Source organism: Ictidomys tridecemlineatus, chromosome 1, assembly GCF_052094955.1.
Source record: "Ictidomys tridecemlineatus isolate mIctTri1 chromosome 1, mIctTri1.hap1, whole genome shotgun sequence".
In the NCBI taxonomy this organism is placed as follows: Eukaryota; Metazoa; Chordata; class Mammalia; order Rodentia; family Sciuridae; genus Ictidomys; species Ictidomys tridecemlineatus.
In genome coordinates, this window is record NC_135477.1 from 118,819,178 (window position 1) to 118,844,771 (window position 25,594).

The 25,594-nt window shown below is 38.4% G+C and overlaps 1 protein-coding gene across 3 annotated transcripts in view; it reads left to right on the top strand.

Moving 5' to 3' along the window:
* Window positions 1-174: 174 nt before the first annotated feature.
* Kdm3b (lysine demethylase 3B) overlaps window positions 175-25,594 on the top strand; it is a 77,837-nt gene continuing 52,417 nt past the window's right edge. For all 3 annotated transcript variants that reach the window (XM_078045836.1, XM_078045842.1, XM_078045838.1), the window contains exons 1-4: window positions 175-476; window positions 19,239-19,406; window positions 22,691-22,804; window positions 23,885-23,990. In XM_078045836.1, coding sequence (XP_077901962.1) covers window positions 285-476; window positions 19,239-19,406; window positions 22,691-22,804; window positions 23,885-23,990 — 580 coding nt within the window. In that variant the 5' untranslated portion in view covers window positions 175-284. The remainder of the gene's footprint in view (window positions 477-19,238; window positions 19,407-22,690; window positions 22,805-23,884; window positions 23,991-25,594) is intronic.

The following is a 25,594-nucleotide window of genomic DNA, read 5'->3' on the forward strand; positions in this document are numbered from 1 at the left end:
CACTGCAGGCCCCGGGGAGGTTGGGGCGGAGCGCTGCGAGGGGCCCGGAGCTGCCGCCCCGCTCCGGAGCGCGGGGGGCGCTGTGCGGGCCCCGGGTTGCGGCTCCGCTCCCGGCCACGGGGGGCGCTGCGCAGCGCCGGTGGTTGGTGGTGGCTGTTGGGGGGGGTGGGGGGGAGCGGCGGCCGCGGGTGGTGCGGAGGGAGGCCTTGCGGGCGGATCGGGCGCTCGGCTGCGAAGGTGGTGGGAGGCGGCGGGCGGGAGCGCAGGTCTGGCCGGCCCTGGCGATGGCGGACGCGGCGGCCTCCCCGGTGGGCAAGCGGCTGCTGCTTCTGTTCGCGGACACCGCGGCCTCAGCTTCAGCCTCGGCCCCCGCGGCGGCGGTGGCGAGCGGAGATCCGGGGCCTGCGCTGCGCACTCGGGCCTGGCGGGCCGGCACGGTGCGGGCCATGAGCGGGGCGGTGCCCCAGGACCTAGCGGTGAGTGGCGGTCGAGACGTGCACTCGAGGCCGGGGCTGCAGGGCCTGTGGGCGGCCTCCCCGGGGGCCTTTGTGAGGGGGCGGTGTGGTGGGGGTGACCCAGTTCCGCACCCCCGGATCTCCTTAGCGCCCCCCGCCGGCACTTCGGCACCCCGAGCTCTGGCCTGCATGGCTTCCGCGTCGGGGTGCGCGCCCCAGTTAACCCCCGGAGGGCGGCCTGGGTGCCAGGAGCTGCTGCTTTTAGCCGGCAGGCCCCGCCTCCTGAGCGACCCTTTGCTGGGCGTCCCCCCCCCCCCCCCCCCGCAACACGCCTTCGGAGCAGGCTCTCGAACCTTGGTGCCGGGCCCCCGCAGAGTTCGGCCGGTGCTGCCGCTTTCCCCTAGAAAACGCGGACCTGTAATCCCCAGGTTCTCCCGGGAGACCTGCGCCCTGTTCCCTTCCTCCCGGAGTCTCTAGTGGGGCGAGAAAGTGGGCAGTTGTAGGAAGGCAGTTTGAGCTGCTTGGGGCTTTTTTATCTGGCAGTTACTTCCTCGTCTGAGCCGTGTTGGGCCTGGCGCTCTTCAGAAAGACCAGCTCTCAGGACTGTTTAGAGCTCCCCTATCTTTGCGCTTCTGGGTGACAGGAGCTGCTGTTGTGGCTTTTTGATAAGTTTGAGATCTGACTTAGTCGAATGGGGCTGCAGGGTGGTGCTTTTTTGCTCCCAGCTTGCCTGTTCCCCCAACCTTGAGAGAGGTTTTGTTTTGAAACTTTGTCGGGGCTTGGCTGCTTTTGCACGCTTGCCTTCATGTATTTTGTGATTAAAGTTGTTCAGCAAAAAACTTTGCCAGCATTGGGGACCATAATGTGTTAGTTTTGTTAATGTGGCGGCAAAATACTGTCTTTGAGTTTTAGTCAACCTCTATAGTTCCTCATTCTGATAGCGTAGCTCTAGCCTTCTCTGGTGAGATAAGGCTAAGAAAAATGGGGGCGGGGGACTTTTTGGAATGTAAAGGATCAACAAGCCGAATGTAAATGTTGATGAATTTCCTTCTGCAAACCTTTTCTTCGCTCTAAACGGGAACTCATTTTGTGAGAGTGGGAGTAATGTTTCTGATGTTTTTCTATTGATCAACAGTGTTAAACTGTCTTTTATTATGATACACAAGCTTTATGGGTAGTTTTGCTTAGGTTTTGATTCTGCTTCTTGAGTTCCCTTGCTTTGATTTTTCTCCATGCCCTATAAGAAAGGCTGGTAGGGCATTTATGAAGCTTTAGTGGGGCGAATTTGTAAAAAGATACCAGGAATATAAGGGAGAGGGGGATCCATGGTTAAGACAGGAATTTGGATATAAATTCTTCTGTGCTTTCTTTAGAAGGTGACTGGGATGGGGGAGAGGTATGCTTCTTAGATTCAGTAATTCAACCTGGTAAGCAAAAAGTACTTGAGTTCCACCCTTATGTGCATTCTTTGACCAGAGGCATCCTCAGCTCTCTTTTCAGTTGGGACTTTATTTTCTAATTCTTCCAATGGTTGTTTCCTCCATCAGTTGAATTGCTAATGAGCTCTGCACCTGAAATGGCTGCCCATTCACTTTGTTGTTTGCTGGGCTCCCTAAGGGCAGAGGTGTTTGAAGCTCACTGAGATGCTGGACCACATCTAAGCTAAATACTGAATAATTTTACCACTGGGCACGTGGAACTGGGTTATCAATCCGTATAAAAAAAAGCAAAGTGTTCTTACAAACTGTTGAGTTCTTATATGAGGCCATGAATTTAGAAGCAAAGGCAAGTTTGAGTTTTGCAAATACATTTGTGCTTGTCTTGTACATATATCCAAGGGGTGTTAATGAGAAAACAGCCATAACAAAACTCAGAGCCTTTTAATTTTATTTTAACCAGCTTGCTACCCAAGAATTGCTGTTATGTCGAGGTCCTATTAATGACAGTGACTAATAGAGGATCAGAACTAGCAGTTTTGTTTTCCTTTTTCATTGAAATTTCCTTTGGACCCTGGGCATGTGGACCTTTCCAATTTGCACCACACTCTGTAGTAAACACAACTATCTTCCAATCACAAGTGTTCTTCCTGTACTCAAGGGTGGAGTTTGCAAGCAGCTGCCTCACGATTGGACAGATTTTCTTTCAGTTATGTTTAAGATGTTTTCAGGCAAGCTTGGTTTTGAGTAATACTAGGCAGGGCGCCCCCTGTTAAGGATGAGTAATTGAGGGTTGGATTGAAATGATTAAAAAACACACTTTTCAATTTTAATCTCCATTAATATCTTCTTCTAAATACTTTTTGATTCTAAAGTCATTCAAAATACTGATATATTTAAAGAAACCTTTATTGGGAAACAATACCAAACCCATGGGCTACCTTAAAATGTGATGTGAAAAAAGTTAATTCAGGATGCTGTTGGTTGGGTATTTTGTTGGTAATGTTCTTATAGGTGGCCCTCTTACCCATTAAATCTTTCCTGACAAATAACTATTAAGATTTTTAGCCAAAAATAGAAAAACACCCCCTACCCAGTAGAATAACAGCTTTGTTATTTAAATTAGGCCTTTTATGTTTAAAAAGAGAAAAGTCCTGTTGCAGAAATAAGTTTCATGGATTTTTATGCATTTATCCCTGGTTCTTCTCTAAACCAGTTGTCCAGTTTGTGTTTCTAAGTCATTTATTGATTGAGGTAAGTCGTGTAGACTTTGGGATCTTCACGTGTGTAGGTACAATAGCTAAAACAGACAACAATCCCCCTCTCCCCCCCAAAAAAAAATGGATTTAAATTTTTTTTTAGTTGTAGTTGGACACAATACCTTTATTTTATTTATTTATTTTTATGTGGTGCTGAGGATCGAACCTAGGGCCTCACTAGGTGAGTGCTCTTCTGCTGAGCCACAACCCCAGCCCCTGAATTTTCCTTTTTGTTGATATAAAAACAAAACTTGCTATTTGCATAGTGTTAAATGGTTATTCACATGAAAATTCATCAGTCGCCATCTCTATATGCCCTCCTTTGCTAAAAAGGGTAAGATATCTTTACTAGTCTTTATTAATACTTATACAAAATATGAAGACATCTGTATACAAAATATTGCTTTTTTTTCTTTTAAATGATATCTTCCTGTACCATATCTGCAGGCTGCTTTTTGTTTTTCCTTTCATTTTAATTTTTTTTTAGTTGTTGATGGACCTTTATTTTATTTACTTATTTATATGTTGTGCTGAGAATCAAACCCAGTGCCTCACACATGCTAGGCAAGTGCTCTACCACTGAACCACAACCCCAGCCCTTGTTTTTTTTTTTTTTTTTAATATTTATTTTTTAGTTGTAGTTGTTAATACCTTTATTTTTTTATGTAGTGCTGAGGATTGAACCCAGGGCCTTGAATGCGCTAGGTGAGTGCTCTACTGCTGAGCCACAACCCCAGCACCCCCAGCCCTTATTTTTCCTTCTTAATTTAACATTATACCATAGGCATTTATAGTGACATACTTTAACCATCACCCCCAAGTCCACCTACCCACCCCCACCTCAGGAATCCAGGGCCTCTCAAGTGAGAGGAAAGTACTCTATATACTGAGCAATGCCAAAAACATTTTTGATAAGTCCTTTATATTCCATAGAAAGGATGTACCATAACTTACTCATTCTTCCTTTTGGCAAATATTCAAGTTATTTAAGTTTTTTGAGGGCACTAAAAACAATAGTACTATTAATATACTTGTACATATAGCTTTAAGTGATCTAGGTTTCCTTTTGTATTTTGGACATCCACAATTGGGACTGTTAGGTTGAATTATGTGTTTTGATGTTGTTTTGCCTCTTTTGTTTTGTTTTCCTTTTGTAGTACTAGGTTTTGAACCCAGGTGCTCTATTCTACCACTGAGCTATGTCCCCAGTTCTTTTTTTTTTTTTTTTTAATTTTTTTAAAATTTTGAGATGAGCTCTCACTAAGTTGCTGAGGCTAGAATTGAACTTGTGATCCTCCTGCCTCTGCCACCTGAAACACTGATATTACAGGTGTGTACTATTGTGCCTGGCCAAAAATGTCTTTTTTCTTTTCCTGTTGTGTGTGTCTGTGCACGTGCACATGCATGCTCATGCACATTGTTAGGGATTAAACCAGGGCCTTCTTCATGTTGGGTAAGTACTCTACCATTGAGCTGTGCCTCCAGCCTTGTATTACAGGTTATTTTCCTAAGCATAATAACATTTCAGCCTCACCAACAGCAAGTGTATATACTGTTTCCTTCACCGGTATCATCAGTCTTTTTCATTTTTGCCAGTCTGATAAATGAAAATAGTATCTAGCATTTTCATGACTACTGTTTTTTTTTCCTCTGAGTATTAACCTTTTATGTTTCTTTTTTTTTCTATTTTTAAGCTATTTATATGTATCTTTTGCCCATTTGAGAAAATGTAGATTGTCCTATCACTTTATCAGTTCTGGCATGGATTAAATTACCTGTCTATAGAGTGTTATACTTATTTTGTCTCAGTTGTCTTTTGACTTTATCGGTTTCTTTTCATACAAAAGTCTTTTTCTTATGCTAGATTTTTTTTTATTTGTTCTTTTTGAGTGTAGTTTGACATATTATACATACATGGAGTGTACTGAGGATCCCATTGTTCTGGTGAAAATATAGTTCTTATTCATCAGAACAATATGCTTGGAAAGGACTTCTCCATGTTAAATTTTTATATTCTTTGTGTGTGTGGTGCTGGGGATTGAATCCAGGGCCTCTTGCATGCTAAGCAGGTGCTCTACCACTGAGCTATATTCCTGGCCCTTTTTACATTTTATTATATTGAGACAGTGCTTCACAAAGTTGCCCAGATTGGCCTTGGCCTTAAAAATCCCTCTGCCTCAGTCTTCGAAGTAGCTGGGATTATAGGCATGCACCAAAATGCCCGTTTTAGAACTCTTCTTCAAATTTCCTAATAATTTCATTTATTTTTATCTTTGGATCTTTGATCCATCTGGAATCTTGTTTTAGTTGGCATATGAAAAGGGGGATAACTTTTTTTATTCCTACTAAGTAACCAATTGTGTCAGCACTAGTTTTTATTAAATCTTTCTTGCTGTGTGGTAGAATTAAATGATGCTATAAGTGCAGCATCGATTTGTTTTGAATGTGTAACATAGATATCTAGAACTTGAAAGAGCAAGTGGAAGTATATCTGCCTTAATTTTTTATCCCTTAATCTTTCATCTCCATTTCAGAGGAAGGGGGACTCTAAAATATTCCTTTCCTTTGATTGGAGATAATGCAATAATTGTAGCAGTGTTCAGGCTAGTACTGTGTTACTTCTGTCTGGAAGTTTTCCAAGAGGAATGAAAGTGTATCTGCCTTATTTTTTTACATCAACCTTTCACTTTGTCTCAGGGTGTAGAATAGGTAGACTCCAAAATACCTGTCTACCTTGTTTCTAAGTAATGTAATTATAATCATATACCATATTTCTAGTGTACAATCCATTCTTTATTTTCTACCTATGTTCAAGCCTAGAATTTCAGACCTAATCGAAATGGAGTTTGTGGCTTTTAAAATGGTTATCTTTAAGTGTCCTTTTTTTTTTTTACCATTTCAAAAGTTAAATAAAAATATGAGTGCTATACAAGGCCTGGGGTTTAATTCCCCAGCCCCCCCCCCCCATATACACATACACACAAAAACATTTGATATCATGACATCTTATGCTGTTTTTTATGGCTTATAGAACTTTAAATAAAAATGATTGTACTTATTTGATGATAAGAATGTATACTATTCAATTGTCACTTCCTCTAAGCACATGTATCTTAACTCTAATTTTTTTTCTTAATTATTTTTGAGATAGATTCTCACTGTATTGCCCAAGCTAGTCTCTGATCTACTAGGCTCAAGGGATCCCCCTGATTCAGTCTTTTGAGTAGCTGGGAGTATAGGGTGTGCTACCACGTCTGACAAAGTGCATTTAAAAAAAAATATGTTTTTTTGTTGTTGTTGTTTGTACTAGAGACTGAACCCAGGGGAGCTTTACTAATGATCAACATCCCCAGCTTTTTTTTTTTTACTTTGAGACAGGGTCTCACTAAGTTGCTGAGGTTGGCCTCAAACTTGGAAGTCCTCCTGCCTAAGCCTCCTAAGTTGCTAGCATTACAAGCATGTGTTCCCAGGTTTGGCTTTTATGTGTGGTTTTTAATAACTCTTGTCTTTTTAATTTTTATTTTTTGGGGTGCTGGGGATTGAGCCCAGGGCTTTGTACCAACCACACACTCTACCACTGAAGTAGAGCCCCAGCCACTAAAAGCTCTATCTTAATTTATCTCTGCATTCTTCTTCAGGGCTATACAGTATGTACACCAATGATCATACTATACATTGGTCATTTTGTCTTACATTCTCTCTTTTTACTACACAGTCAGGTTTTTCCTCTTAATTATCCATTTGTTTATAAGAATTTGCTTCACTAACTTCCCACCTGCCTAGGGCTCATTCCCTAGTATACTGCTTTTACTTGCTTGCTTCTCATTCTAACCTTTTCTGGTTGATTTTGTTTTTCCTCTATAAACAAATGGTAGGTAAGAAACATGACATTTTCTCTTGGTGATTTTCTTAACAACAGCTGGGGTGGGTTCCTGTAGGCTTAGCTTCCTCAAGGCCTAGGGGACATAACACCTGTTGTTGCTTCTCAGTTTTCCATTGCTTTTGACAGATTGGTTTTTTGTTTTTCGTTTTTTAAGTTGTAGATGAACCTTTATTTTGTTTGTTTATTTTTATGTGGTGCTGAGACATGAACCCAGTGCCTCACACATACAAGGCAACTACCGCTGAGCCACAATCCCAGCCCCTGGATTGGTGATTTTTAAACCCTCCCAAATCTGCCATCCACCCTTACTGCCAAAATATAAAAAATGTGCCTGGTTGGTTGGTTGGTTATTTATTTATTTATTTATTGGTACTGGGGATTGAACCCAGGGACACTTAATCACTGAGCTACATTGCCAGCCCTTTTTTTAAAATTTTGAGACAGGATCTCACTAAGTTTCTGAGACTAGCCTGGAATTTACCATCCTCCTGCCTCAATCTTCCAGGATGCTAGGATTATAAGTGTGCAACACCATGCCCAGCTCTTCCTAAGTTTTTAGCAGTGACTTTCTACTGCTGGTTGTTTAGGTGTGACTTCTCTCAATTTTGCAAGAGCAGAAACTCCTTTGTGTGTGTGTGTGTGTGTGTCTGTCTGTCTGTCTGTCTGTGTGGAAGTAATAAGGCTCTAGGGGACAGACTCACTAACCAAACCCTCTGGAGACTAAATCAAAAATCCATATGCAGAGTTATTAATTTTCAGTGGGAGATATATCTATACAGAGACCTGCATGAGAGCTCACACCTGTTCTACTTGAGACAAATTATAGATAAGAAGTATCCTTGGTGTGCAAAGAGTCAGGGGAGGGAAAATTGGGTGTGGCAAAAAGGATATTTACAGCAGCAGCCCTAATTTGGTGATTCTCCACTTTCCTAGTACTTTTGGGCTTCCATTGCTTTACCATTTGATTTTAATGTTGTCATCCACTGAAATCCCACGAAGAGGAAGAGACCTTGCCCATCCTTCCAGTCTGTCCATTTTAGGAGCTGCTGCCTCTATAAAGTCTTTCTGAGTCCTCACCATATTGTTTTTATTCTTTGTTCCTTTAGCACACTTTTGGACTATTATTTTAGTTTTTATTGTTGTAGCTGTATAGCAAGAGAAATAGCTTGCTTATCTCTTATATAGATTGAAAGTTCCTGGAAGACAGAGAACACCTGAATTTTTCTATTACTATTTTATAAGGCCTTCTGACCACCCTATCTAAAAAAATAAAATATTTAGAAGCCTATATTCAGTTTACATTCACTTCTGATTTTTTTATGGAATTCTACACCATGGCCCTGAAAATAAGGTATTTATAATTAGTCCTTTTTTTCTTTTACATATTTTTATTAATATATTGACTTAGCAATTAATTTTGTCTTGGTGTTATTGGATCAGGTTTGGGACTCCAACCCAAGCTACATTGTCTCTTGTTTTTTGTGATTTACATCTGGATTGTTTTCTTAGATTGGAAGCATTTGATATTTTATATTTCTTATTCTAAAGTAATACCTGCCTATTATACAAAATGTGTAAGTCTTTTCTTTTTTAACTTTATTTCTTTATGTGGTGCTGAGGATTGAACCAACCCAGTACCTTATACATGCTAGGCAAACACCACTAAGCCACAACCCCAGACTCACAAAGGGTAGAAATCATTTTAACAATATTATGAAGAAAGGGGAAAAAAAAAAAAAACTAGACCCTGTAGTTTCACAACCTATTAGGAACTACTGTTTATATTTTGATATATGATCTAATCTTATTTCTGAAGTCCTTGGTGAAGGCTCCATCCCAGGTGATTCCAACAGACCATGCTTTGCAACCTTTCCCAGTGTGACTGGTAATCAAAAAAACAGCAGAGATGAAAGGCAAGAAAAGAGTTTTTAAGCTGTGTGGCTGCACCTGAGGTTTTATAGAAAAAGAGAAGAAAGGCAAGTTTGGGGGGCTTGAATGCCTGAGGCATTTATATTGATGGTATAATTGGTTCTTGGTTATTCCTGGTCTGATTGATCTTTCTCATCAATGTTTGATGGGGTGATTTGATTTGCATCCTGGGATGATTGCTCCTCAGGGGTGCAGACTCATTTTAGGGTGATCTGTTTCTGGGAGGCTTGCTGTAGCTTGGGGATGGTTTCTATTCCTCGTTTTATAGGTGCTTATCAACAAGACTATAATTCCTGGAATCCAAGGTGTAACTGTAGAAGAAAGGGCCTCAGAAGGAAAAAAGTATAAAAGGCAAATGGAGTTAGAAAAGGACAAAATGGAGTTGGTTAGGTCAGTGACTAGGTCTTCCTTCAATCTTTTTTTTTTTTTTTAATTTTAGAAAAAATATAGTTGAATTCATACTGCATTTTTTAAGAGAGATTTTTTAAAATATTTTTATTTTTCGGTGGACACAACATCTTTATTTTATTTATTTTTTTATGTGGTGCTGAGGATTGAACCCAGCACCCCGTGCATGCCAGGCGAGTACCCTTCCGCTTGAGCCACATCCCCAGCCCTTCATACTGCATTTTTAAATTTAGATATTTGCTTTTCATTTAATGTGGCAATTATTTTTATTATCAAAAACTTAGTTTATGGTGATTTTAACTTTCTTGGTGTTTTTCTCAATTTTTCACAAATATTATATTGCTTTCATGAAAGTAAAACAATAAATGCTCTGTAAGAATATCTTATGGCTTCAGGCATGGTGGTGCACACCTGTAATTCCAGCAACTTGGGAGGCTAAAGCAGGATGATCATAAATTGGAGGCCAGTCTCAGTAAACTGGTGAAATCCTGTTTAAAATAAATAAATTAATTAATTAAATTAAATTAAAAAGAGGCTAGTGATGTAATTCAGTGGTAAAACGCCCCTGGGTTCAATCCCCAGTACCGAAAAATATATCTTGTGGCTGAGCATAGTGGATACTCAGAATTCTAAGGCAGGATAATGCTAGTGCCCAGAAATTCAAGGCCAGTCCATTGCAACATATGACATTCGAAAAAGCAAAAAACAAAAATCTTATGAATGTATTTTTTGGCTCAGTGATTTAACTTTCTCTTTCATTAAATATTGAAGTTATTTCATATTTTAAGCTTTATTAATAAGGTGATGATGAATGTTTTATGAGTAAGGTCTTTTTATGGATTATTTCATAGAATTATTTTTTAAGTTATACCAATTTATATCCTTACTAATACTGTCAATTTGTTTAAGGAATGAGTATTTTTATCAGGGCCCTATATTCTGCTAGGCATTTAACAACTTTATTTATGTAATCCCTATAGATATCTTTTTTTTTTTTTAAGAGAGAATTTTTTTTTTAATATTTATTTTTTAGTTCTCGGTGGACACAACATCTTTGTTGGTATGTGGTGCTGAGGATCGAACCCGGGCCGCACGCATGCCAGGCGAGTGCACTACCGCTTGAGCCACATCCCCAGCCCCCCTATAGACATCTTTTGAGGTCCTTATTGTCTCTATTTTTAGGTAAAGGAGGTGAGGCTCAAAGAGTCTAATGTAGCCAGGTCATACTGGCACACAGCTATAATCCCAGCTGCTCAGGAGGCTGAGGCAGGATCACAAGTTCACAGCCAGCCTCAGCAATTTAGTGAGGCCCTAACCCTAACTTGGCAAGATCCTGTTTAAAAATAAAAAGGACTGGGGATGTGGCTCAGTGCTTAAGCACCCCTGGATTCAATCCCCAGTACCAAAAAAAAAAAAAAAAAGCTAATGTAACTTACTTTAGACTACACAGGTAATGGAGGAGTTGAGATGTAAATCCAGATCTTTATGATTCCACAGCCTCTAAATCACTATACATGTTTGAATTTTTATTCATATTATCACTACTATACCTAGCTACTTTACTTTTAATTTCTTTAGGCTGTTAGAAAATAGGCAGGGGCAAAGAAGAGGGGTAATTGGGATAGTTTGGTAGAAAGTGCTCTTTACCAAAGGCACTCTAAAGAAAATAAATATTATTGAAAATAATAATATTCTAGACATGTATCATTCCCCATTTTGGTTGTCGAGATATCCCATAGATTTTGAAAATCATTTATAACAGTTCATGCTTTTTTTAGCTTTTTTTTTTTTTAAGAAAATTGGAGAAGTTAGAAACCTCAAAAGTTCATCTCCATTCCCTTATCCTCTGACAATCACTGCTAATACTGTTGTTTTTATCTCTTAATTTCTCAAATATACTTTTCATTACCAGGGATTGATTCAGGGACATTTAACAGCTGAGCCACATCCCAGCCATTTTTTTTTTTTTTTTTTGGAGACAGGTTCTCTATAAGCCTCACTAAATTGCTGAGGGTGGCTTTAAACTTGAGATCTCTTGCCTTAGCATCTGAGCTGCTGTGATTACAGGCCTGCATCACAATGCCTCACTAATTTCATCCTTAAAAAAAAAAAAAGTTAATTGTATAACTAATATATAATACACAGGTTAAAAGAAATAAGGCCTGAAATACTGTTAACCATCCCATTCCAATCCTCCTCTTCCCTATAATTTCCTCAACCTGGATAGTCTGCAACTTGCTTTTTTCTCCAAGTATCTTGAAAATCTTTTTATGTAAGTTTGTTAGACAAATCAATCAATTGATATCTCTCTCCCTCTCCCCCCCCCCCCCTCTCTCTCTCTCTCTCTCTCTCTCTCTCTCTCTCTCTCTCTCTCTCTCCCCCTCCCCGTCCCTCTCCCTCTCCCCCCACCTCCTTCCCTCCCCCGCCCCCCTCCTCTCTTCTTTTCAGCACTGGGAGTTGAACCCAGGGCCTCACACATATTAGGCAAGTGCTTTATTACTCTGGCTCAATAGATGTAATTTTTGAAACTCTGTGTTATTTATTCCATAGTATTGGTTGTATTTTTTATTCATTAGTTTAATTATGAATTGCTTTGTAATTTCATTTGATTTCCTATTTAAACTGAGGGTTGAGAAGTTTATTCCCCAGGTGGCATTATCTTCATAAAATATTTTTTTCCCATAATTTTAAAACCATCAGTAAACCATCAGTGGCTCTTTCAAGCTCTATAATGGGCATCATATACTCAGAGACCTCCAGTGACTTACAAAAAATTGAGTGACAGACCAAAAGGTGTAGTGGGACTGACAGTTGGTAGAGAGTGTAGAAATTGCCTAAAGATGTTAAAATGCACTTTAAAAACAAAACAGAAAAACATTGATGACCAAATAAGAAACTTTTGCCAACAAGTTTATCCTCCTCCTCCTCCCCCTCCTCTCCCTTTCCCCCTCCCCCTTTCCCCCTCCCCCTCCCCCTCCCCTTCCCCCTCCCCTTCCTCCCTCCCCCCTCCCCCTTTCCCCCTTCCCCCACCATACTGTGGATTGAACCTGGGATGATCTACCACTGAGCTACATCCCCAGCCCTTGTTATTTTGTATTTCAAGATAGGGTCTTACTGAGTTGCCCAGACTGACCTGGAATTTGTGATCCTCCTGCCTCAGCTTTCTGAGAGTGCCAACAAATTTCAGTTTGTTATCCATTAGTGTACTACAGAGCCCTTTTACAGCTTACTTACTAGCCACCTTCCTTTTCTCCCAAAACAAACTATCTTTTATGTTTCTCTGCCTTTGTCTGTGCTGGAAAATCTTTCCCTCCTTCTCTGCTAGGAGAATACAGCTTGTCCTTTAAGACTTGCTAGCATACTCCTACCTCTTCTGTGAAACTGTTTTGAGTTGCCCAAGACAGATGTCAGTCTAGCCTAATGGCAGTTTAGATCTTTATTACTGCTTTTCATTACATAGCTTTGTAAGAATTTCTGTACCTCTCTTAACTCATTTGGGGTGAGTCCCTCTTATGCTACCTTATTTGCCTTGATATTCTTAGGCTTGGCAAGTGCACACATGTAAGGGGCATTCTGTTTTTATTGATTGAGTCAATAAATGAATAATCTTATTAACGGTAGTAAGAATGACCTTGTGGAAAGCCAGAATCCAAACTCATGGCTACATGACAAACATGAAGTCCTATATTGCTCAGATTACTAATTCCAGATTTTATCAAAAATAAAGGTAATTTATTTGATTAAAAAAAAAAAAAGGCTTGGATGAGGCTCAGTTGTAGAGTACTTGCCTAGCATGCTTGAGGCTTTGGGTTCCATCCCAAGCATAGGGGGATAGGAGTATAGGCACAGCTTTATTTCAGTGTTGATAAAATTAATATAAATCACATGTAGACCTTAAAGGGAAATTTGAAAGCACGAGTTTTAATACTAACTCACCTTAACTCATGAAATACTTCACGTCTAATCCTTGGGTTCTATCGTATGTATAGAACTATTTGCTACTTTTATTCAGACTTGTAAAAATCATCTCAAACTGTGTTTGTCCTATTCTATTATCCATCTCCCTGGTCATCTCTGGCTGAACATTATTTTATATCCTTTCTACTTATCCTGTATCCTAACCTTCTACCATTTTGAGAGTTTGTGTTCTATTTGCTTTAATTTAAAATGTTTCTTTACCTTCTGTTTTCCAACTCCTTTTATTTCTTTAACTGGGAAGAAAAGTATAATACTAGAGAGCCAGAAATCAGTCTGTCTTACATGTTTACAAGTATCCATGGTCCACATTGTTCACAAAACAGATTCTTATCATTATCCTAGAGCAATTGCTTGATCCCATAATGTATAGTACATGGTTATTGTCAGTTTTTAATAAACCCTTATTCCACATCCTTTGTCCAGGCAGTTTGAGGTAATTGCCTTCAAATTAAGTGAAACATTTCCTGATGTTTTCATATGTCATGATAGAATGCTGTGTTTAAGTTCTATGTGGTTTTTTTTGTTTGTTTGTTTGTTTTTGTTTTTGAGACAGGGTCTTGCTGAGTTGCTGAGGCTGGCTTTGAACTTGCTAGCCTCCTACCTAAGCTGCCTGAGTTGCTGGGATTATAGATGTGCATTACCATACTTGGCTGGAATTGAAAAATGGTACTAGGAATTGAACCCAGGAGCTCTTAACCACTGAGCCCTTGGATTATAGTTATGTGCCGCTGTTCCCAGTTTATTTTTTGAGACAGGGTGTCTCCAAGGTCCCAAGGCTGGACTTTTATTTGCATTCCTCCTGCCTCTTCTGTCTTCGGAGGGACTGGAATTATAGGTATCTGCCACCTTACGTGGATTCTATGTTGAGTTTTAAAGTGGTTGATAGATTAGAACTCCAGAATGACACCTACCTGTCAGTTACTATAGAGCCTCAACCTCTGGTTTTCTGAGTGATGCCTGAAAAATATCGTTGTCCTTCAAGGTTAGATCCAGCCTAGGCACTGAATAGTCTATGCTCCTTTGGTTCTTTTCTGTCCTCCAGCAGTTGCTACCTCCTGCCATCAGTTTGTCTTCATCTAGTCTCTGGTTCAAAAATCCAAGTCATTTTTTTTAAATTTCATTTAATTTTTAAATTAATTAATTAATTAATTATTTGCACTGGGGGTTAAACCCAGGGGCACTTTACCACTAAGCTACATCCTCAGACCTCTTATTTTTTGAGACAGGGTCTCACTAAATTGCTTAGGGCCTTGCTGAATTTCTGAGGCTGGTCTAGAACTTCTGATCCTCCTGTCTCAGCCTCCCCAGCCACTGGGATTACAGGTGTGTGCCACCACATCATTTTTAAATTCTCCCTTCTATGTAGGCCAACCACCAAGCTTTGTAATAAGGTTCATGGATTCTTACAAACCTGAGTCACTTCCATCTTTGTCTATCCCCACTCTAGATCACATAAGAACACCTGCTCTGCCCTGCCCCACCTAGCCCACAAATGCTTAACCTTTTAATTGCAGTTGTGTTGGCTTCCACACTCACAATTTTTTTAAAATACTTTTTATTTGTGCATTATAGTTATAAATAATATTGGGGTTTATTTTGACAAGATTAATACAAGTGTGGAATATAATTTGCTCCATTCAGTCCCCAGTACTTCCTTTACTCTTCCTTCCTCACTCCCTTGTTCCCTTTCCTCTATACTACTTGGCTTCTATTTATTTATAGTTTTTTTAAATTAGTGCATTACAGATACACATAAAGCTGAAATTTATTGTGATATATTCATATGTGTACATAGCATAGTTTTATTACACTGAATTGTTTTGTTTTTAAAGAGATGGGATCTTGCTATGTTGCCAAGCTCTTGGGCTCAAACAATTATTCTGCTTCAGACTCTTTCATATCTGGGGCCACAGGCTTGTGTCATTGTATCTAACTGTAGTCCCAGTTTTTAGTTTGTGTTGTTTATTTTGCAGTACTGGGCATTGAGTCCAGGGGTGCTCCACCACAGAACTATATCCCTTTTTTTTTTTTTTGGTACTGGGGATTGTACCCAGGGGCACGTAACTTCATAGCTGCATTCCCAGCCCTTATTTATTTTTTATTTTGACAAGATCTAGCTAAATTGCTGAGGCTGGCTTTAAACTTGCAATCCTCCTTCCTCAGCCTCCTGAGCCCCTGAGATTACAGGCCTGTGTCACCAAGTCCAGCACCTTCCCTTTTTTGAGACAGTCTGGCTAAATTTCCCAGGCTAACCTTGAATTTGTGATTCTCCTGCCTCCTGAGTAGAAGAGATTACAGGCATGTGTGATTGTGCCCTAGCCCATGGCCTCAGTTTTTATCTCAGTATTCAGGTATTTTTCGTATCAACTCCTAATTTTTTTTAATTTTATTTCCCCGCCACAGTGCTATGTAGTTCCTGGCTATCCTAGAACTTTACCAAGGCTTTGGTTGGCCTCAGTCCCTACCAGTCCCTCTGCATACCTGAAATGATTTCTTTACCTCTGAAGCCCACCATACTTTATTTTTATTTATCTTATGTCATATTATTGCCCCCAAAGAGCTTTATAGTTGACTAAAGTGCATTTGAATCTGTTTTATTTAATTTTCACAACAGTCTATTAGGTAAGATAAGACAGTGTCTTATCACAAGTGAGGAAAACTAAGCCAAGATATGATGAGGGAATAGTAAGTTGCCCAAGTTTTGCAGTTAGTAAAGCATGGCACTAAGACTCATCCATGTCTCCTGTGCATAAGCCCTAAGCTTTATATAATATGCTTCTACTACCTTTCTGAGTGTCTGAATCTGAATGTGCACGTAAATATAAGTTTGAATATTTCTCTCTTTCCAATTGACTGTTAGCTATTTGAAGGTAGGTACTATGCCTTATTCCCCTAGAATATATATGTGTATATACGAGTGAGCATGTTCATGTCCAGTTCAATGTTCTCTTTCTCTGAAAAATCAGCCTTCCCCTGAGTGGTGCTTCCCCATTATTTTTTTTTAAAGTAGATAGGAAACTTATTTGGTGTACAATAAATAATAAAACTACTATTTTATATAATGAATTTAACTTTTGATCTTTTCATTAATGTACTTCAATTTACAAGGTATCTGAAGAAATTGATTAAAAGCTAGGCTACTGAGCCATCATTCTACATTTTCAAGTATTATAAATATCATGAATTTCTCATAACTTTATAATTTTTATGTTAGTTGCATGAGAACATACCACAAAAGCTATTATGAGGGCTGAGGATGGTAGATTGCTTGCCTCGCATGCACAAGGCCCTGGGTTCAATCCCCAGCACACCACACACACAAAAAGCTATTATGAATAGAGTAAAAAAAAAAATCCATTTTTTATTATGGGGAAGTACACAATATTTTCATAACCATTTTAATGGATTTAAATTTTATTATATCACATTTATTTATTTATTTGTTTGTTTATTTTTGTGCTGGAAATTGAACTCAGGGGCATTTGACCACTCAGCCACATCCCCAGCCTATTTTATATTTTATTCTTTTATTTAAAGACAGGGTCTCACTGAGTTGCTTAGCACCTCACTTTTGCTGAGGCTGGCTTTGAATGTGGGATCCTCCTGCGTGCGTCCACCTCCTGAGCCTCTGGGATCACAGGCATGCGCCACCACACCTGGCTATCTACATATATTTTAAATGGAGGACTGAGGCTATAGCTCATTGGTGAGCACTTGCCTATTATGTGTGAGGCCCTGGGTTTGATCCCCAGCATTGAAGGCAAAAGAAAAAAAAAATGTTGGTTGAATTTTTGCCCACTGTGGTTGTATATTCCTTAGCCAGCCAGGAGGTTAGGGCAGGTGGATCACGAGTTCCACGCCAGCCTGGGCAATGAATTTAGTTGCAATGAAAAGGGGAGGTGGGATGGGGATGTATCTCTGTGGTTGAGAGCCCCTGAGTTGAATCTCCATTGCTGTCCTTGTTTTTGTTTTTGTTTCCAGTACTGGGGATTGAACCCAAGAGCACTTTAACACCAAACTACATCCCCAGTCTGTTTTATTTTTTATTTTGAGATACAATCTCAATAAGATGCTGAGACTGGCCTGAAATTTGTGATCCTTCAGCCTCATATTCCTGAATTGCTGGGATTGCAGATGTGTTTGTGTATACCACTGCTTCCACAACCAGCAAAAAAAAAAAAAAAAAGGAAAGAAAAAAATGAAAACTGCTAATACATAGACATACAAGACCTCTAGTATTCCATCTACAGGCAATGCTTGGTGCTCCTAATACTTGCAGATCCTCTTTGGTAACTCCAAGTTGCCAGTTGGGATCCATATCTGCAGGGATACTGATATTATTCTGAATCACTCAGTGTTACCATAGGAAATTTCATGTGAGAAATTTCTTACAGAACCAAGAAGTTGAAATAGCTTTGCTCCCCTGAATAATTGCTTTTTGAATGATTTCTCTTTGAATAACTTGGCTTGCAACTGAGCTTGTCTCCTTTTTCACATTGGTATTTGGGGAGCTCAGAACCAAATATGTCACTCATTTGTAGCAATTGTATTGATCTTTTCTGCATAATAAAGTTTTTCCACTTTGATAGTGACTTCCCATTGTCATTTTCTTGGCTGTGATTTTTAAATTTATCTTTCATCATTTTAGTGCATGTATTTCCCAAAAGCCATCTAAAATTCTTTAAAGGTGAATCAGGAGATAAATAAATCTCTAGCCCTTCATTTGTGACCATGTTTGGCACTGGACATATCTATTTTATATAGTGATGCCTACATGTGTATATCTTGCTCTTCATACTGTGTTTAATTACATTCAGAAGTAATTAGAAAAATGTAGTCTCAGGCTGGGGTTGTGGCTCAGAGGTAGAGCACTTGCCTAGCATGCTTAAGGCACTGGATTCGATCCTCAGCACCACATAAAATAAAATAAAGATATTGTGTCCACCTATAACTAAAAAATAAATATTAAAAAAAGAAAAATGTACTTTCATTTGCTACAAATCACTTCCAAGAACTCTTCACAGTATCAATTAAACATATCTTGAGAAATAGAGTATACATCTATTCAGGAAGGAAGCAAAACATTGTGACTACCGCACGCCTTGGCCAGCATTTAGAGATTATTGCTGGCAGTAACACTTAATAAATCCACAGGTGGGTGTGGGAAGACAACTTCTTTTTCTTTCATTGCCTATCCTTTTGAAATTTGTACCATACATTTGTATACATACATCACCTATTCAAAAAACTAATAAAATAATTTCTCAGTCATCTTTAGTAGAAGTACTAAAAAGTTCTCTTTCTATTAGACTATGAGCACTTGGAGACTAGGAAGTGTGTGAGATTCATCTCAGCATTCCTGAATCTAGCACAGTACTTTACACATATAAGCCCCCAGCTAATGTGTGTAGATATGAATTGGTAAATGAAAATTGCAAGTTTCAGTAGGGACATGACCAGATATTAAAGAATTGTGTGTATAACTCATGCCCCTTTTAACTCTATACACCTGTTTTAGAATGAGGCTGAAACCAGCTTCCTGGCTTTGAAGTAACATCTTTTTTTTTGGGGGGGGTGCTATGGATTGAATTCAGGAACACCTGATGCCCATCCCTTTTTATATTATATTTAGAGACAGAGTCTCACTAAGTTCCTTTTGCTAAGGCTGGCTTTGAACCTGCGATTTTCCTGCTTCAGCCTCCCAAGCTGCTAGGATTACAGGCGTGCACCACCACACCCTGCTGTAACTTCATTTTTATTGGTGCCCTTTAAAATAACTTTAAAAAAGTTATTTTTCCTAGTCACTTGTTCAAAGTTGTTTTGTTTATGTGTTACAGTATGGGATTTCATCAAATGTATCTTCCAAGCTACTTTTTATTTTTTCTTGCAGATCTTTGTAGAATTTGATGGCTGTAACTGGAAGCAACACTCCTGGGTTAAAGTTCATGCTGAAGAAGTTATTGTGCTTTTGCTGGAAGGGTCACTTGTATGGGCACCCCGGAATGACCCAGTCCTTTTGCAGGGCACTCGAGTCTCAATTGCACAGTGGCCAGCCCTGGTGAGTAGTTTTTATTATTATTTTTTTATTTGGTCCTAGGGCTTAATTCCAGAGTCTAACTCATGCTAGCCAAGATCTCTACTAATGAGCCATACCTGTAGCCCCCAAATCCTGCTACTACCTCAGGTCTGCCAGGGTACTTGTTAGGCAAGTGATTTCACTGAGTTATATATACCCTTGGTCCCTGAGTGGCCCCTATTGGGTAGGAACATATTTGAGCTTTCCTAACATAAAAATTAAGAGAGAGCTTTTTTCTTCTGTGTTCTCCAAAACACTCTGATAATATCAAATATAGATAATATTTGATACTGTTTATCTCTAAATAATTTTTTCACCTTTAGTCTTTTCTCATAGCAAGATTTGAAATAGTGTAATCCTCAAAAGTATTTTGTAATTGTTTTGTTTTTTGAAATGAAATGAAATAGTATTATAAAATTCTGAGAGTATCCATTTGTTTTTATCTATCCTGTTAGATAAATGGCAATTTTTAAAAAATCCTAATTCTCCTGTGGCTAATCAAATTAATAAGTAATATTCAAAGCAAATTTATTTGACCTATTGATTATGCATATTATTCCTTACTAAATTGTTTTTTTCTTTTGTATGTGTCAGAGGGTGCTGGGTATTAAACCCAGGGCCTAGCACATGCTAGGCAAATGTTGTACGACTGACCACATCCCTAGCTTTTTCTTTTTTATGTTTTTATTAGTGCATTATAATTATACATTATATTGGGGTGTATTTTGACATGATCATACATACATGGAATATAATTATCTTTATTTCAGTCCTTGGTACTTCCCTTTTCCCTCTCTTCTCCTTCCCCTCATTCCTCCTTCCTTTTTCTATTGGTCTTCCTTCTATTTACTTATTGGTTTATTTTGTTGGGTTTTTGTTTTTGTTTTTTTTGTTTTTGGTTTTTTTTTTGGGGGGGGTTGTTTGTTTTTGTTTCAATACTGAGGATTGAACCCAGGGCACATAACCACTAAGCTACATCCCCAGCCCTTTTTATTTTTTATTTTGAGACAGGATTTTGCTAAGTTGCTGAGGCTGGCCTGGAATTTGTTATCCTCCTGTCACTGGGATTACAGACATGTACCCTCATACCTGTTTTTGTTTCTTTGGTACTGGGGATTGAACCCAGAGGTACTTTATCACTAAGCCACATCCCCAGCCCTTTTTTATATTTTATTTTTAGACAGGGTTTCACTAAGTTGCTTAGGGACTTGCTGAGTTGCTAAGTTTCATTTGTTGCCACTTTGCCTGGATTATTGTGTTTTTAAATTCGTGTTTAATAGGTATTCATAAAGGGAGAATTCACATGGAGTATTTATATATGTACATAGCATAATTTGGCCAATTTCATTCCTCCTTTTTCCTATCCCTCTTCCTTTCCTCTCAACCTCCTTCTATTCCATTGATCTTCCTTCTGTTTTCATGGAGTTTCTCCCCACCCTCCACCTTTTCTTCCCTTATTTTGCCACTAGCATTCTCATATGAGAGAAAATATTTTGACCCATGGCTTTCTGAGTCTGGCTTATTTCTTTATGGCTGAGTAAAATTCCATTATGTACATATACCACATCTGTTGATGGACATCCAGCTGGTTCCATAACTTGGCTATTGTGAATTGTGCTGACATAAACATTAATATGCTTGTATTGCTATAGTATGCTGATTTTAGTTCTTTTGGATAAATACCAAGGAATGGAATAGAATGGGTTATATGATGGGTCCATTCCTAGTCTTTTGAGGAATCTCCATACTGCTTTGCAAAGTGGTTGTACTAGTTGGCACTTTGCAGTCCCACTAAGAATGTATGCATTTCCCCATATCCTTGCCAGCATTTTTTCATTTGTTATTAGTTTTGCAGTACTGAAGATTGACTGTTTTGTTTTTGTTTTGCTGTGTTGAGGTTTGAACCCAGAGCTTCACGCATACTAGGCAAGCACTCTACTACTGAGCCACATCCCCAGCTCTTTTCATTATTTATCTTTTGTTACCAGGGATTGAACCCAGGAGCACTTAGTCACTGAACTACATCTCCAGGCCTTTTTTTAAATTTTGACACAGGGTCTCACTAAGTTGAGAGGCTAGTCCTAAACTTGCAGCCTTCCTGCCTCAGCCTCCTAAATCACTGGGATTATAGGCATGTTCCACCATACCTGGCCTTTTCAGGTATGGTGAAAATACCTGTTTTGTTTTTGTGTTTTGGTACTGGGAATTGAACTCAGGGGCACTCAACCACTAGCTACATCCCCTGCCCTATTTTGTATTTTAATATTCATTTTTTAGTTGTATTGGACACAATATTTTTATTTTATTTATTTTTATGTGGTGTTGAGGATCAAACCCAGTGCCTCGCACCTGCTAGGCAAGTGCTCTACCACTGAGCCCCAGCCCCAGCCCATGGATTCATTTGTTTTTAAGGCTACTTTCCAATTTCACTTTTAGGAGAAGGTCTGTTATAAATGGATATGGAGTTTTGGCATATCTTTTTTAGACTATTTATTTATGAAATAGTAGTAAGAGTTTACCTGTGCATGTTTATACCAGTAATTATTTTTAGAAACTTCATGAAGATTTCAGGAATTCTGGACTAATGGTATAACTATAACTATAACTATAACTATATATATATATATATATATATGATTAGTTGTAGATGAACACAATATCTTTATTTATTTTTATGTGGTGCCGAGGATTAAACCCATGCATGTATGTATGTGAAGCAAGTGCTCTACCACTGAGCTACAACCCCAGCCCTGGTATTCTGGGCATTTACTGAAATTTAGTCCTCTTGAAGGCTGACAAGATTAGTCAGATCCCTAAGGAAAATGAGGAATTTTTAATCTCAATTGTCCTTTTTAGCCATAAATAAAAGTATTTTTTTAATTTTTATTTTTATTTTTATATGGCAGTGGAATGCATTACAATTCTTGTTACACATATAGAGCGCAATGTTTCATATCTCTGGTTGTACACAAAGTATATCCACACCAATTTGTGTCTTCATACATGTACTTTGGATAATAATGATCATAATAAAACAGTATTGAGCAAAGTTTTCTACTTTGGTTTGCTTCCTATCATTATTTGAGGGACAGATGCTAGGCTAGAAATGTTTCCAAGGACTTAAACTTTAGTTAATCTGTATTTACTAGGGTGAAAATATAAAAATAATATAATAATGGATACTTTTTCTGAAGTAGGGATTTATTGAATTGTTATTGGTTTTCATTTCCAGGTTCTAATCAGTGTCTTGTTATTGTGCTTCACAGACTTTCACTCCCTTAGTAGATAAACTGGGTTTGGGTTCTGTGGTGCCAGTTGAATACCTTCTGGATCGAGAACTTCGTTTCCTATCAGATGCTAATGGGTTGCATCTGTTCCAGGTACTTTACACTTAACTCTGGTCTTTACCCTATTATTTTTCTCCTTGCTAATTTCTTTGTTGATACAAATACTGGTGTTTCCCTTTTTCTTAGTGTTTCTTTGATTTCCTTCAATAAATTCCCCTGTGCCTTTTAAAGTTTCTCTGCTTCCTTGCAAAGTACTGAGGCTTCTTTCCTTTTCTGTATAACCCTGCTCCACACTAAAGCCATTGAAGACTTACGACCACAATTCTGAGGGTCCCTTCAGAAGAGGTGGCTTCATTGAGTTGGTTGCTTCTGTAGTATGAGTCCTAGGGGCCCTGTGCATACCTTAGTGGCATGGAAGTGGGGAGGAAGTGGTCCCATGTAGTGTGAAGTGTTGAAGAGCTTTTGGTATATCTTTAGTTATAAAAAAAAAAAAAAATGGGATAAGTTAAATAGTTGAAACAAACTAGCTTCTGAGTTTGGGTTTCAGAATTTAACAAAGTACTGTTTAATTCTCACTTGTAAGGGTTACTATCTGAAGGTTAAAATCTGAGAGACTTCTAAGAGTTTTATTCTTATCAAGAAAGCCAAGAACAGTGTTTCCTAAACTGTTTTATGTATATTAATGTATATTTCTTTTTGTTATATAGTCCTCATGAGACCTCACTCTCAGCAGTCTTGCTTTATTCATCTTTATAATCCCAGAGTTTATATGAGAATGGCATTCAGGAAATGTTGGATAAACACCAAAATAAGCAAAAAGGTTTATATGGAGTAAAATGTTTTGTGGTCATATAAGTATGTGAAACTCTGACTTAAATATATTTCTTTTCTCTATGATTTCTCTGAACCTTGAGTATGATGTCGTATACAGAAACATATATAAATTTAGGCTTAGGAAATATCATGTCCTGCATGTAGAAAGATATAATATGTAATATTTTCTAAGCCTCATTTATACTAGCATTTTTAATTCTTGCAGAGATTCTCATGAGACTAGAATTCTTAAGGCATTTTTAGCAAGTGTTGATATAGAACTCCTTGGTATGTGATTTTTCTTATTTAGTTAGATGTTATTGTTATTTATTTTAACATTCAGTTGTTTTATCTTTCCAGATGGGAACAGATAGCCAAAACCAGATTCTTTTAGAACATACTGCTCTGAGAGAAACAGTTAATGCTTTGATCAGTGACCAAAAGCTACAAGAGATATTCAGCCGAGGTAAGAACAGGTAGTCTTCTGTCCCTGAACTCTGAATCAGGTGAATTGTCAGTTTTGAATGATATAATGGGACATCATGTAGCTTTAAACATTTGTCCTCATCCTCTTTTTGTGAGTAGAGACAAAAGTATCTCCATTTAGCTAAATCTCCAAATAAACTAGAAAAATAGGATCTCTCCCAGACTATTGTTTTCTCTCTCTCTCTCTCTCTTTTTTTTTTTTTAATATTTTTTTAGTTGTTGATGGACCTTTATTTTATTTTATTTTTTTGTGGTGCTGGAAATCAAACCCAGTGCCTTGCATGTACGAGGCAAGCGCTCCACTGCTAAGCTACAACTCCAGCCTCCCATTGTTTTCATTGTTCTTTTCATAAAACATAGTTTTGTTGTAAGCTTAGTTTTTTTTCCCCATTTTTAAAATATTTATTAAAGACACTAGAAATATTTATTTAAAAACATGCACTAGAAACAATGTTAAGGCACTAATGATCTAGCCAGTAGCTAGAAAATCTTTACCTTTTTTTTTTTTTTTAATACACCCAAGGGTGCTTAACCACTGAGCCACATCCCTAGCCCTTTTTTTTTTATTTTTTATTTTGAGACAGACTCACTAAGTTGTTTAGAGCCTTGCAATCCTCCTGACTCAGCCTCCTGAGTTGCTGAAATTACACACATGTGCCATTGTGCCTAGAGCTGACTCTTTGCTTTTTTTGAATTTACTATCTGCAGGTTTCTAAAAAAACTAGGACTAGCTGGGTGTAGTGGCTTACACCGCTAATTTGGGCAACTTGGACAGCTGAGGCAGGATCGCAAGTTATAGGCCTATCTCAGCAATTTAGTGAAACCCTCAGTAACCTAGTAAGATTCTATCGCAAAATAAAAAATAGAAAGGTCTGGGGATGTAGCTCAGAAATGAAGCACTTCTGTGTTCAATCCTCATTACCAAAAAGAAAAAGCTAAAGACTCTTAACACCAACATATAACTTAGAGTGCAAATGCATCCACAGACTTATTCACATGAATAGTATGCTTTAAGTATAAATAAATGAACATAGTGTGTAGCTCAGTGGTAGAGTGCTTTTGCCTAACATGCCATAGCCCCTGGGTTTGATCCTTAGTAACAAACAAACAAAAACAGAAAGAAGAATTATTAGCTTTCAAGTTCAGGTACCAGTTTTGCCTCAAGAGTCTACACGAAGGGTAAACTACTTCATTTATTCTTCCTTTCATGTCATGCATTCACTCACCTTCATTTCTGGGCCTTATGATAATCATTATTTTTAGTGAAGTAGTGTCCTTGGTTCTATTTTTGTCAAATAAATCTAAACAGGTAAAGTTAAGAATACTGACCTAATGGAGAAAATAAAGATATCAGGATAAAATGATGTTTAATAAACAAGGAATGATATAGAGGAAGAAAGAATGTGAGGAAAAATTAGTAACAGAAGAAAATTGAGTGGACAAAATGAGAGGTGGTGATATGTGAGTATATACAGAAAAATTAAGGAAACTTAATTATAGCTCTAAGAAAATAATCTAAAATTAGTAATGCTTTAGCTATATAGTCTCAAATGTAGAATGATATGTGGGAGAGAGAAAATGTCC